The following is a 12466-nucleotide window of genomic DNA, read 5'->3' on the forward strand; positions in this document are numbered from 1 at the left end:
ATTATTTAATTTTGCAGCTCAAAATCAAGTTACACAATTCGCAACTCCAGAGCTCAAATACGCTACCTTGCGGAGATTAACAATACTAAAGAAAAAGGTAAAACATTCCATTCCACATGTTTTCTTTGGGGTAAATCACAGGCTTCAGACAGTTTGTGACGTAATGTAATTTCAGAAGAATGGAAAAGAAAGCTTCCCACAAGCAGGATGAAAAATTAATGTCATTCACTGAGCGTCAAAGCAAGTTATAAGTTATGGCATGTGTTTGTTTTACCTTTTTCATTCGCCATTAGACAGTGGCTGCAGCGCCCCCTATAGTTTATTGCAGTTTGCGAATTAGATTTTGTCTTCTTCTTTTCTTTTTTTTTTTTTGAGTTATGCGGAAAATGAGTTGTACATAATGCTGGTGACTATATTGTAGGACTAAAACTTCATGGCATGTATTAATTATGTATCAGTAAATAAATAGTGGTGACTGAGACGCACCGAGTTCTTGGTAAATGCTCATTACTCAGCCTTCATGGTCAAATTTGGATCAGGTACTCAGCTAATACCGAGTAATTGTAAAAAAATTAATATTGTTCCATACATAATTTTCAAATTATAAAAAGTGCAAGTATATATAATGACAAAAAATCTGACTTTTTGTCAGATGTCTTTTACATCCATAACCTCACATTTTGTTCATCGAAAAGGTGTGCTTTAGAGCGCCGAAACAGGTGTCAGCAGTGTTTCTGCACATTTGTGCTTTTTAAATGTTGTTTTATTTGCTTTTAAAAATAATTTATGTTTGACAAACTAAAATTGCCGTAGATTGATATAATATGTTTTTATTCCAACTTGATTAAACATACCTTTTGTTTATTCGTAATTTTCAAAAAAAAATTTTGTAACATTTTCGATGTGAACAAATTTTTTTTAAATAATGCATGATTAAATTTCAGCTGGAATTTTGTTTTAAAAACTATTGTATAACTCTATACTGCTATTCAAATCAGTTCAAAATTCATCATGTGTATATCAGTGGTTCTTTTCAAAGCATAAATTGATACTCGATCGAGTTGTAAAAGGCAAAGTATTCAGCTACTTTGGCCAACGTGCTAGTCGGTACTCTAGTTGTGACTATTAAAGTTCTAATCCTCGTAATTACATTCCTCCATTTGTAAATAATCAATACTTGAAATGTTTCTGATGTATTGTTGTGTATATAAACTTTTAATTATTTTAGGTTGTTGTTTTGGGAACTCCTGCTGAAGAAGGAGGTGCTGGTAAAATAACATTGCTTAGTGCTGGTGCCTTTGAAGGTGTCGATGCAGCACTAATGGTTCATCCTGGTCCACTGGATCATTTATATACTCCATTTATAGGAGTTTCAAGAGTATGTCCTTTAAATTTTATAAGCATATTGTTTTAACTTTTTTCTTTTTTTTTTCCAAATTTTGTTAATTTTTAATTTTTCCACACATGGTAATTTTTCCACAAATTGGCAGAATTCTGGAAATTTCATTCCACAGACTTGAGTTCCCCCTTTTTTAAGCTGTAAGAAAAAAAAATACAGGAATTAAAAAAAAAAATCCATAGTATTTTTGCTCAGCATGCTTTATATTGTCTACTGTTTAGGAAATAACAAGCAATATAGAAAAACAACAGCAGATGTTCAAAGATTGCTACTTAATTTCAAGCAAGCTGTAAAACAATGTAAGCCTCTTTTAGCTGAGTCATTAATAAAACTTAAAGGCTCTATTAAAATGTGCATTCATAAAAAGAGGAGCAAATATAGAAAGACAAAATACTATTTTTCTATTTTGAACCAGGTAGAAAGTAAACAAATCACCAAGCTAAGTGGCATACCTGTAGCAGAAAATGACTTTTAAAATTCAATAAAATGTTACAACATTTCTTACTTATGGGAACTTTAACTTGTGAAAGCAAAAAGATATTTTAGCTTGTAAATTATAATGTCATATCTACACATTTCGTTTTCAAAATTTGTTTTGTGAACCTCCATTTCAAAAATCTATGGGCCACCATTGATCATCACTCATTGAAGTGACCTTCACTCATTGAAATGACTTTGAGTAGTTTTGCATGTGATAAATGCAATTATTATATTAATTTTTCTGACTTAATGCTTTATTGTTATTATCTGTAAAATGCCATTACTAAATACTAACTTGTTAAATGTTGTCAGGTGAGGGATTCCAAGTTAGTATCAAGCCCTGTGCCCCACTTTGCATTAATTGAACCTTGCCTGAAATTCAAGCTATGGAATATGATAAAAGTACCTGGTCTTTTACATTTTTTTCTTGATACTGTCGGATCTCGATAACTCGAATATTCCTTTATCTCAAAGTTTTCATTGATTCCAAACTCTTGTAGAAACTATTGTAGAAACTTCCCATAACTCAAACTACCAACAACTCGAACGTTTTAGCTGGTCCCTTGGGACTTTGAGTTATTGAGAGTTGACTGTATATTCTTTTGTTATGTCCAATTAAATCCACAAACACATTTCTAAATTATAAACCAGCCCATGACATAGGTTTTAAATGATATGATACAATGGTGAGTACAAATTATTCCTATCTTATTGCAAAATCAAAATAATTTGTTTACACCTTATTTATGATTTCTAGGCAACTGTACAGTTTAATGGTAAGGAAGCTCATGCTTCAGGTTACCCCTGGGATGGCGTAAATGCACTGGATGCTGCAGTTGCCTGTTACACAAACTATTCTCACTTACGTCAACACATCAAGCCTGATTGCAGAATTCATGGTATAATTTTTATCATTGCTATTTTCTGTATCATTCTTAAACTTTCTATAATCCAAGCTGAAGTATCAGATGTTTTCTTTGTCTGTAGCTGTTGCCTCAATATTTCTTTCAAGGCTACAGGTGATTTTTCTTTTCAATATTGGCACCAAATTGGGGAAACATTGAATTAGGTGGGGGTTACCCTGCTAAAAACCTCTGGTGAAAAAACATATTGCCAATATAATTACGATAATAAACAGAGTGTGTACAAATTAGTATCCTTGGACTTCTTAAAATAAATATAATTTTGAAGGTGCTTAGAACTCTTTAGATTAACACTGTACTCCTTAGAATTATCACGTACCAAAATTGAAACCACTTCATCCAGGAATAGTCCGGGAATTTGCTAAAGCCGGGGAAAAGGGTAAAATTTTACAAAAAAAAAAATCTGTGATTTTATTTTATTTTATTTATTTTCATTTTTGTTTTTAGCACCAGCATTAAAGCTGCATTTTTAGCCTACTTTCCCAGTAAAAGTCAGAAAAATAAGAAAAAAGCATGAAAAAAAGCTTAATGCATCTTAAAAATATCACAAAAAACAAAAAAAAAGTCAAAAATAAATAAAATAATTAAATAAATATCAAAAAATTAAAAATTGGAAAGTAGGGTATTGAGATGGGGGAAAATGTCTGTCTGTCCCCCCCCCCCCCCAATAACTTTTGAATGAATAGTCCGATTCGAACAAACTTTTTTTTCTTCAAAAGATCTCGGGGAGGACACCTCATTCCCATATTTCACTTTTTGATTTGAACTATTTTTTGTTCAATTTTGAACAGTTCAAAAAAACTTAACATTAGCCCCTACGGGGAAATTCAAGGCAATTCCGAACTGTGAGGCGAATTTGCTTCAAACAAACTTTATAGGAAAAAGCTTTCGATGAAAAACTTGTATATAAAATATGTTTTTGATTTGAACAATTTTCCGTTCAATTTTGAACAGTTCAAATCCCTTAACATTAGCACCTACGGGGAAACTGAATGTTGATAATGTAGATTCCGTAATTGAAGGCGGATTTACTTCAAACAAATTTTGTTGGAAATAGCTCTTGATGCCCAACTTCAGACTCTGACTCCGAGAATTTAGGGGCACCTGACTCCGACTCCTGTGCCCGACAATTAATCGGCCTCTGACTCCCCGGCTTCGACTCTGACTTCGTAGCTTTGGCAAAAATTAATACACGGAGAACAAATGACCGACTCCGACACTTGGATATTCAACTCCGACTCCTTTTTCCCAAAATGAGATTGACTCTGACTCCGCAGCTATGGTTTTAACTGTGAAATACAGTCAACGCTCATTATAACGACCACACATTATAAAGACCGTCCCATTATAACAACCAGTGGTAAAAGTCCCAACTTTGTTCCTATGAACTCTATGTTAATTTGCTGTCATTATAACGACCTTTTTGTATCGTATAATCCAATACAGTTACCGAATTCAGCGGACGCTATTTCTAGTGTTCTTTCCAATAAACAAATTTGTAGCTTGAAATGACTTTGATTATTGTTTACGGACATCTGCCTGAAGTTTTCAATGTCAAATCAAACTTTGAGAGGGGTGGAGGGATTCCCATTCACCACTGCTAGCACAGAAAAAATAATGGGAGGAAAAATCGAGAAATTTCCAGATTCCTAAGAAAAGGGAGTTGACAGATGTATTGGTAGTTTGGTGTTTGAATCTAGTGGTTTTTAAAATTTGGGGTTCTCGAGAGACTTTTAAATGCTTCTTTGAAAAGCAAGAAAAACACAATTTATCACCTATATCTGAACCAGAAAATAATGTTTCGCAAAAATCACTTCTGTCAAAAAGGCAAACATCTGTCTGGTTTTATCTTCAGAAAATGTTGTGGTAGTAGTAGTAGTAGTAGCAGATTTGCAAGTGTGTAACATTTTCCTCCCTATATTTTCTACTTTAAAATTTGTTTAATATTCTGTCATAATATTTTGCACACGATTTTTCTAAAAAAATCCTATGATAAAAATAATTTGGGCATTTAACTGGAATGTTTGAAAAAGTACCATTTTTTTCGGAACAGCGGGGCATGCATGATGACCGTGTATATTTTTTAAAAATTATACCTCTTATAACGACCACTCGTTATAAAGACCTTTTTCTCTGGGACAGAGATGGTCGTTATATCGGGCGTCGACTGTACTTATTGTTGATATGACTTGTTTTTATTTTCACGCTAAAGTTTTGATTTAGGTATTCAGTTTTCGGCGAATCAACTCGAAGTCATTTATGTTTCTACATAAAAATATGTGCAGACGTTTTTTTTTTTTTTTTGACAATGAAAATTATTTCTTTAAGTTGACATTTTATTGTTTTTATTTATTTTGGTAAGTGCATTAATTTATTTAAAAAATTATTTTTGACAACAGGGGAAAAAGATTTTTTTTTTTTTTTTTGATATGATGTATTTATTTTAATAAGCTTATTAATTTTAATTATTATTTTTTCGTTTTGAAAGCTGTTAAAGAATTTTTTTAATGGAAAAAAGTGTATTAGCTGCTTTGTTTAAAAGGTGCTGCTATTTTATATGTTTTTTTTACACATCTATTTTTTTAGATGAGTAAGGAATATTTTATTCCCAGAAATCAGCTTAAGATATTTAAAAAAATATGTTTGAAACAATTTGCGATTTTAGTTATTTTTGAGAATATTGATCAGGTACTAGAAAGTAGTATGGGTATACGGGAAAGTACGCTCATTTAGTTGTAGACGGAAATTCTTGTTATTTGTGTTATCATAGGATTTTTTCTCAGACAAAGAAAGGGTGGAGCATAAGGCGCCAGCTTGCATGTTTCCCATAACTCTACCCACCCACCCTCTTTGTATCTGTTCTAGTAGCAGTATTTAGGTAGCTAGTCGGCTCTCAATAAAACTAATTTTTGTTGAACAATTTTTAGGTTTTACGTCGAAAGAGACCTTTTTTACAAGGAAAGGTGTATCCGTATCCGGTTAAGCTAGTGTCTGCTTTAATAGAAGGACATTTAAAGCAGGGTTGGCAAAAACCCAGGTTTTTTTAAAAAAGCCCATGGACCCAGGGTTTTTTGGGTTTTTTTAAATAAAACCCAAAAAAAACCCAACTAAAGTTGGGTTTTTTAAAAGAAATGTGGGTTTTTCTGTCTTTTTTTAGGGAAAATTGGGGTACTTGTAGCATATTGTAGCATAAGTATATGGACAAAGTGCAAAAATTGTCTTCAGGTAAAAAAAGCTTTAAAACTAGTTAAATTTCAGTGTTTTCTGAAGAAAAGTATACAAGACGAAAAAACCCAAGAATGGTGAAGTTTTAGATTTTTTAATTTTCATTATTACCAACAGTTAAGGCAAAGTTACTTCTCAAGTGATAAAATCTATTTTTCGTTTTTAATTACTTTTTTTTTTTTTTTTTTTGCATTTTACTTTATTGTATTTCGTTTTGTTATGCAAAACTACTGTAGAACCTCAAGTAGTTTAAATCCCTTTTTACTGAATTCCAGCTTAATCAAGACATTTCTTTGAATTTTATGTTGCTCGTTGTTCTATTTCTGTGTACAGAGTAAGAAATATTAAACTTTTTCGTAAGATAATGAAAATACTGTACCTGTTCTGTTTTCTGTCGACCGTTTGTAAAATCTGTTTATTTCTAAAAAATATACCTTGTGTTTATTCGAGATTTGTGACGTGTTGGTTAGCAGAAAATAATTCACATGAAAGCCTTTTAACTAGATTAGTTTCCTCTGTACAATCTACAAATATTGAGAAAATCAGACGTGACAGGACTTGGTCAAGATAATTTGATTTATTTATTGACCAGTTAAAGAAAAAAGTTAAATATATTTATTTAAAATCTTTGAAGTATTTTTTTTTTCATGCCGTTAAGAGTTACGAAATACTATTAAAGTTCAGAATTCATTTTTTATGTTCATTGTCTGTGGTGAAGAACAAATAAAAAAGAAGTTTAAATTGTAAAAGTATTTAAATTAATTATTTTTTTGAAAAACTTCTCAGAAAATTTAAAAAACCCAAAAGTGGGCTAAATAATGGGTTTTTTCAAAAAACCCATTGGGTCCAACCCAATTGGGTCCAATTCGGCCAACCCTGGTCTGCTTTGAAGGAGATTACGTTACGCAAGTTTTCAGCATATTAGAAATATTTTCTGATTTTTATCAAAAATAGTTAGAAAATATTAGAAATATGTAATACAATTGACTTTCTATGTAAGACAAAGTACAGCTATTTGAGTGTATTATTCTAAGAAAGGCAGGTGGTTTGGTCCTTATTCAAAATGTGAGGTGGGCTATTGCACATGCTGTATATTTAGTTTAACTGGAAGTCCTTGAAATTCTTCGGACTTTTTCCTGGACTCCTTGAATTATTTTTTTGCTGTAGTCTGTGTGAACCCTGTGTACTATTGTAGTCCATTGTTGTCACCAGGATCCAAATGTGGTAGTCAAAAGAATGCTAATCCTCAATGATATAATATAAGAGTTGAAATTAACCATTGGCACAAAGTTATTAATGTCTGAATGACAATTGCATTTTTAAAATAATGTTTTATATGGTTTGTAGGTGTAACTTTTATTCACAAGTACTTCAAATAGTTATGCTTCATTTAATCTACATTCAATATAATATTTCAGCCATTATTACCAAGGGTGGTGATGCTCCTAATGTGATTCCTGGACATACTGAATTGAAAGTACATTGTAGATCTGCAACTACAAAAGACTTGGAAAATTTAAATAAAAAAGTTGCTGCTTGTGCTGAAAGTGCTGCAATTGCTACTGGATGTACTTACAAAATTATTCCTGATAAAGAGCCAGCTTATGAAAGCTTAATGACAAATTCGGTTCTTGCTGAAAGATATAAAAAATATGCTGAACACTTTGGTAAGTAGTTATTTTGAAAGAAATGTTACTCGAAGGAAATTCTTTGGGTTCCATTTTCTCCTCTGTTTGTCTACTGATTTTCTTCATTCTTTTTTTGGTTTAGTTGCTATTGCTGAGTTTTAGTGTTATCAACAAATATTTTTGAAAACAAATGTTAGTTAATTAACTGAGGTAGTAATTAAAAATGCATTTTTGCCGTAAATGGCTCTTCCTATAAGAAATGGATCCATATTTTTTCAAGTTTGATACGGTTGATTATCCTTGAAAAAGTTACCCCAAATGAAGATTTTCACAAAATGTTGAAGGTCCAATAACATAAATTCACCAGGAAAAAGTTATAAGCATTTTTTAGTTTTAGTAGCTAAGTTGGTAATTTTAGATTTGACTCTTTTTTATACTCTACATTAGCTGTAAGTTGCGGGAAATTTCAAGTTTTTATTGATTTTTTAAATTGCTCTTTCTGCATTAAAGATGCATTTTAGTGCTTCCAGCTTGGTATGGTTGAAAAGCCTGTAAAAAATACCTCTAAGCCTTTTTTTCCATACATGTTCGGGTTCGGAAACTAGAAGGACTTAAATTGACTATAAAAGAGCTTGGAGCCATTTAAAGCAGGTGAAAATTCATTTTTATCCGATCTTTTGCCTGAGATAGTTGCTTGAAGCAATTGCTGAATAATATTATTTGTTACATAAAAAGTAGTCGAAAACTTTGTACTGCATAGTGAATAAAATATGACAACGTATATAAAGTACAAATTGAGAATGGAAAAAGTTTTAAAAACCAGCAAACAGCTGTTTCGGCACTCTAAAATACAAGTGCCATCATCAGTGCATTAAAAATGAAGACAGGTTCAACCGACTAAAACACAGTCGAGGCGAACAATGGAATGAGAGACAAGTTGTAAAAGATATGAGAGCAGTACCGGAAACGATGAAGTCAAGGTTACGTCAGAACTCAGAGGACAGTTGCACTCAGGAGAAAACGTCACAGACAAAAAATAAATCAAACAACAGACTTCCAAACATTAGGAAAAGGGGGAGTGCTAGACAAATCATTGACGATTAAATTAGCATTTTTCCATATGTAATATGACTCCCAAAAATCTAAATCATGAATGGACGAACACTCGTGAATAACTTTGGCGGAAGAAAAAATAAAATTATGACCGCAGGACCAACAATGTTGAGCAATAGAGGAGCGTTTGAGATCCTGTTTTTTGATGTAATTTTCGTGTTCTTTTATCCGGAATTTGAGGGATCGTCGAGTCTGCCCAATGTAGGCCAATTTTTACTGGCAGGAAACACTGTAAATGCCCCATTTGTCAAGGTTGTGAACAGGGTGTTTAAGCTGTGAAAATTTCAATTTATTAACAAGAGAAAAAGTGACGGAAAAATGAAACTTTTGTGAAAATTTTAATTTATTAACAGGAGAAAAAGTGACGGAAAAAGGAAACTTTTGTGAAAATTTTAATTTATTAACAGGAGAAAAAGTGACGGAAAAATGAAACTTTTTGAAAAAAGTTTCATTTTTCTGTCACTTTTTCTCCTGTTATAAATTAAAATTTTCACAGCTTAAACACCCTGTTCACAACCTTGACAAATGGGGCATTTACAGTGTTTCCTGCCAGTGCAAATTGGCCTACATTGGGGAGACTCGACGATCCCTCAAATTCCGGATAAAAGAACACGAAAATTACGTCAAAAAACAGGATCTCAAACGCTCCTCTATTGCTCAACATTGTTGGTCCTGCGGTCATAATTTTATTTTTTCTTCCGCCAAAGTTATTCACGAGTGTTCGTCATTCATGATTTAGATTTTTGGAAGTCATGTTACATATGGAAAAATGCTAATTTAATTGTCAATGATTTGTCTAGCACTCCCCCTTTTCCTAATGTTTGGAAGTCTGTTATTTGATATATTTTTTGTCTGTGACGTTTTCTCCTGAGTGCAACTGTCCTCTGAGTTCTGACGTAACCTTGACGTCATCGTTTCCGGTACTGCTCTCATATCTTTTACAACTTGTCTCTCATTCCATTGTTCGCCTCGACTGTGTTTTAGTCGGGTGAACCTGTCTTCGTTTTTAATGCACTGATGATGGCACTTGTGGTTTAGAGTGCCAAAACAGCTGTTTGCTGGTTTTTTAAACTTTTTCTATTCTCAATTTGTACTTTATATACGTTGTCATATTTTATTCAATATTATTTGTTGTCAATTCTTGCTTTGAATTGTAATTCTTACATTTGTTTCTATTATTGAGACTTTGTAGGGGTACTTAAAATATTTCACTCGGACATTTAAAATATTCCCCTTTTGAATATATTTTTGCGACTTTAATATTTAATTTATTGATTACATTGCAATATGATTAACTGTACAGTTTTCACAGAAACGGCTATAAATAAAAGAGTATTTTTAAAGTATTTTGGTTCAAAAAGTTTTAATTTAACATTTTCAGGGAGAATACTTCCATATCAATTTCTAAGAACACAGTTCCCAGTAATACCTTCATTTGCTACAACCATAAACAAATCCTAAAGTCAAACTTCTCATAAAATTGCCATATTGTTGCAATGTCCAGTGTTTTTGCTTGGACAATTATGCAAGGGGTAGAGTTTTGTTCATTTAATAGTTAGAAATTTTCTACTATTAAATGAACAAAACTAGAGAGATGAACATGAATAGAGAAGTTCTAAGCAACTTACTCAATAAAAGTAGAATTTTTACGAGTTTTAGGTATATACTGATTTTTTTTTTTGTATCATTTCATTCGGGAATATTTTTATAATTGAGAAATTGGCGGTAAAGTTTTGGCACTAATTCCCACGTGAGAAATGTTTTTTCCTTTGCATACGTAAACCATGAGTAGGAAAATATCTATTTGTATAGGGTTACCACAAAGCAACCTGGTTGTGAAAATAAAATTTTACTCATGCCAAGAATTTGAAGACTGCACCAATTTCCCAATTATTGAAATATCCCCTTTCATTCATTTATTTTGAGAATAACATGCACTAGCAAAACTAGAATAAATTATTACTGTTTTGTATTGCAAGTAGGGATAAAATTGTAGGTTCTCAGATGTGCAATGAACAAATGTATAAGAGTAGAAATAAATAATGGAAACAAGAAAATTCTTATATGTATTCCTCAAATTTTCCATTGGCAGCAAAGGAAGTAAGCGGTATCGCATCACAACTTGCGATTCAAAATATATGAAAGACATACAATATCATAAATTTTGCATCGAAAATTTTGTGATCCAAAAAAAAAAAAAAATTATAATAATAATAATAACTGAATATTTTTAAAATGTGAATAACAAAACTAGATGTTGGTAATGTAAATAATGATTTTAGATTTTTATTCATTAATAAACAGGCTGCAAATGGTTTTAATTTCTTTAATGGTATAAATTTAATTTTTTGAAATTTTCATACCCTTAATATTCTTGTATTTGCAGCAGTTCTTCTATTTTGTAAAAAAATAAAAGTTTGTATGAAGCCTTTGTTCAAAACTTTTTAAATGCACACGTTAAATATTACAGTTCTTGAAATTTGTTTGTTTTCTTGTTAAAATTGGAATTTAGCAAATGTCAAAAAACTTCCTCTATTGTTTTAATAAACTGCTTCTCAATATCAGAATTTGAGGAGCAGTACTGCTCGTCAAAATGAAATACTTTTTTCCCCACACTGGATTATGGTCAAATTTCGACCACTGGGCGAATACTAGTATATATATATATATATTTTTTTTCCTTTTAATGTTATGGCATTAAAACCTTATCTTTTTATCTTTGCAAGTGTAACAAATTTCCACCATAAAGAGATTTAACTGTATATTTATATCTTAATGGTTATCTACTGAACTTTTAATTTACTTTTTACAGAAGAAGTCTTAATAATGACAAATGAATAAAGTTAAATAAAATTAGTACAGTAAAATGATGTGGATAGGGTAAAATAATAATTTGATCATTTCACATTTATTTATTTGATTTCAAAAAGGGCTTTAACATTTATAACCATGTGACCCATATTTTCCTGAAGATTGAATAAGAGGACTTAACAGCAACCCTGTATGTTAATTACTTTTTCCCCCATCAGGAGTCAAGTTCTGTGATTCAAATCCCAAAGCAATCCCATTCATGGCATCATCAGACATGGGCAATGTCTCGCATGTTGTTCCAAGTATTCATCCTACTTACTCTATCGGCACAACAGCTGTCAATCACTCAGTAGGCTTCACGGAAGCATCAGGAGCCCCTGAAGCTCAGCCTGCTACGCTCATCACAGCCAAAGCTATGGCATTACTTGCTCTAGATGTTTTGCTGGATAAAGAATTTCTAAGCGAAGCTAAAAGACGATTTCAGAAAGACCTCAAGGAAGACAAAGGGGAGGAATAGGCATTGAAAAGAAAGGTTTGCTGTAAAATTAGTCATATTTTATACTAGTGAAAGGTCGTTTGGTTCGCCTGTATATTAATGGGTGATGAATTTCTCGCCAATTTACTATGTTAATTTGTCCACCCATGTTATGATAATTTACTCGTCCATGTTATGACAATTTAGTATTCCATGTTATGATGATTCGCTTGGTAAAATGCTCTTGAAATTGGAATAGAAAAGAACAAAATTGAATTTTCGAAAAATCACTTCGAGGTGCTCACTGCTATGCTACAAATTTTGTGCCAAATTTAATGAAAATCAGCCGAACAGTCTAGGCGCTATGCGCGTAGCAGAGATCCAGAAACACAGACTTTCAGCTTTATTATTA

General features: G+C 32.0%; 1 protein-coding gene across 1 annotated transcript in view; it reads left to right on the forward strand.

Annotated features, from left to right (window-relative positions):
* LOC129229341 (xaa-Arg dipeptidase-like) overlaps positions 1–12449 on the forward strand; it is a 16377-nt gene extending 3928 nt beyond the window's left edge. Inside the window, exons 3-6 of the mRNA XM_054863632.1 lie at positions 1229–1378; positions 2637–2778; positions 7446–7694; positions 11798–12449. Coding sequence (XP_054719607.1) covers positions 1229–1378; positions 2637–2778; positions 7446–7694; positions 11798–12096 — 840 coding nt within the window. The 3' untranslated portion in view covers positions 12097–12449. The remainder of the gene's footprint in view (positions 1–1228; positions 1379–2636; positions 2779–7445; positions 7695–11797) is intronic.
* The last annotated feature ends 17 nt before the right edge of the window (positions 12450–12466 follow it).

The sequence above is a fragment of the Uloborus diversus genome, chromosome 9 (assembly GCF_026930045.1).
Source record: "Uloborus diversus isolate 005 chromosome 9, Udiv.v.3.1, whole genome shotgun sequence".
NCBI lineage: Eukaryota > Metazoa > Arthropoda > Arachnida > Araneae > Uloboridae > Uloborus > Uloborus diversus.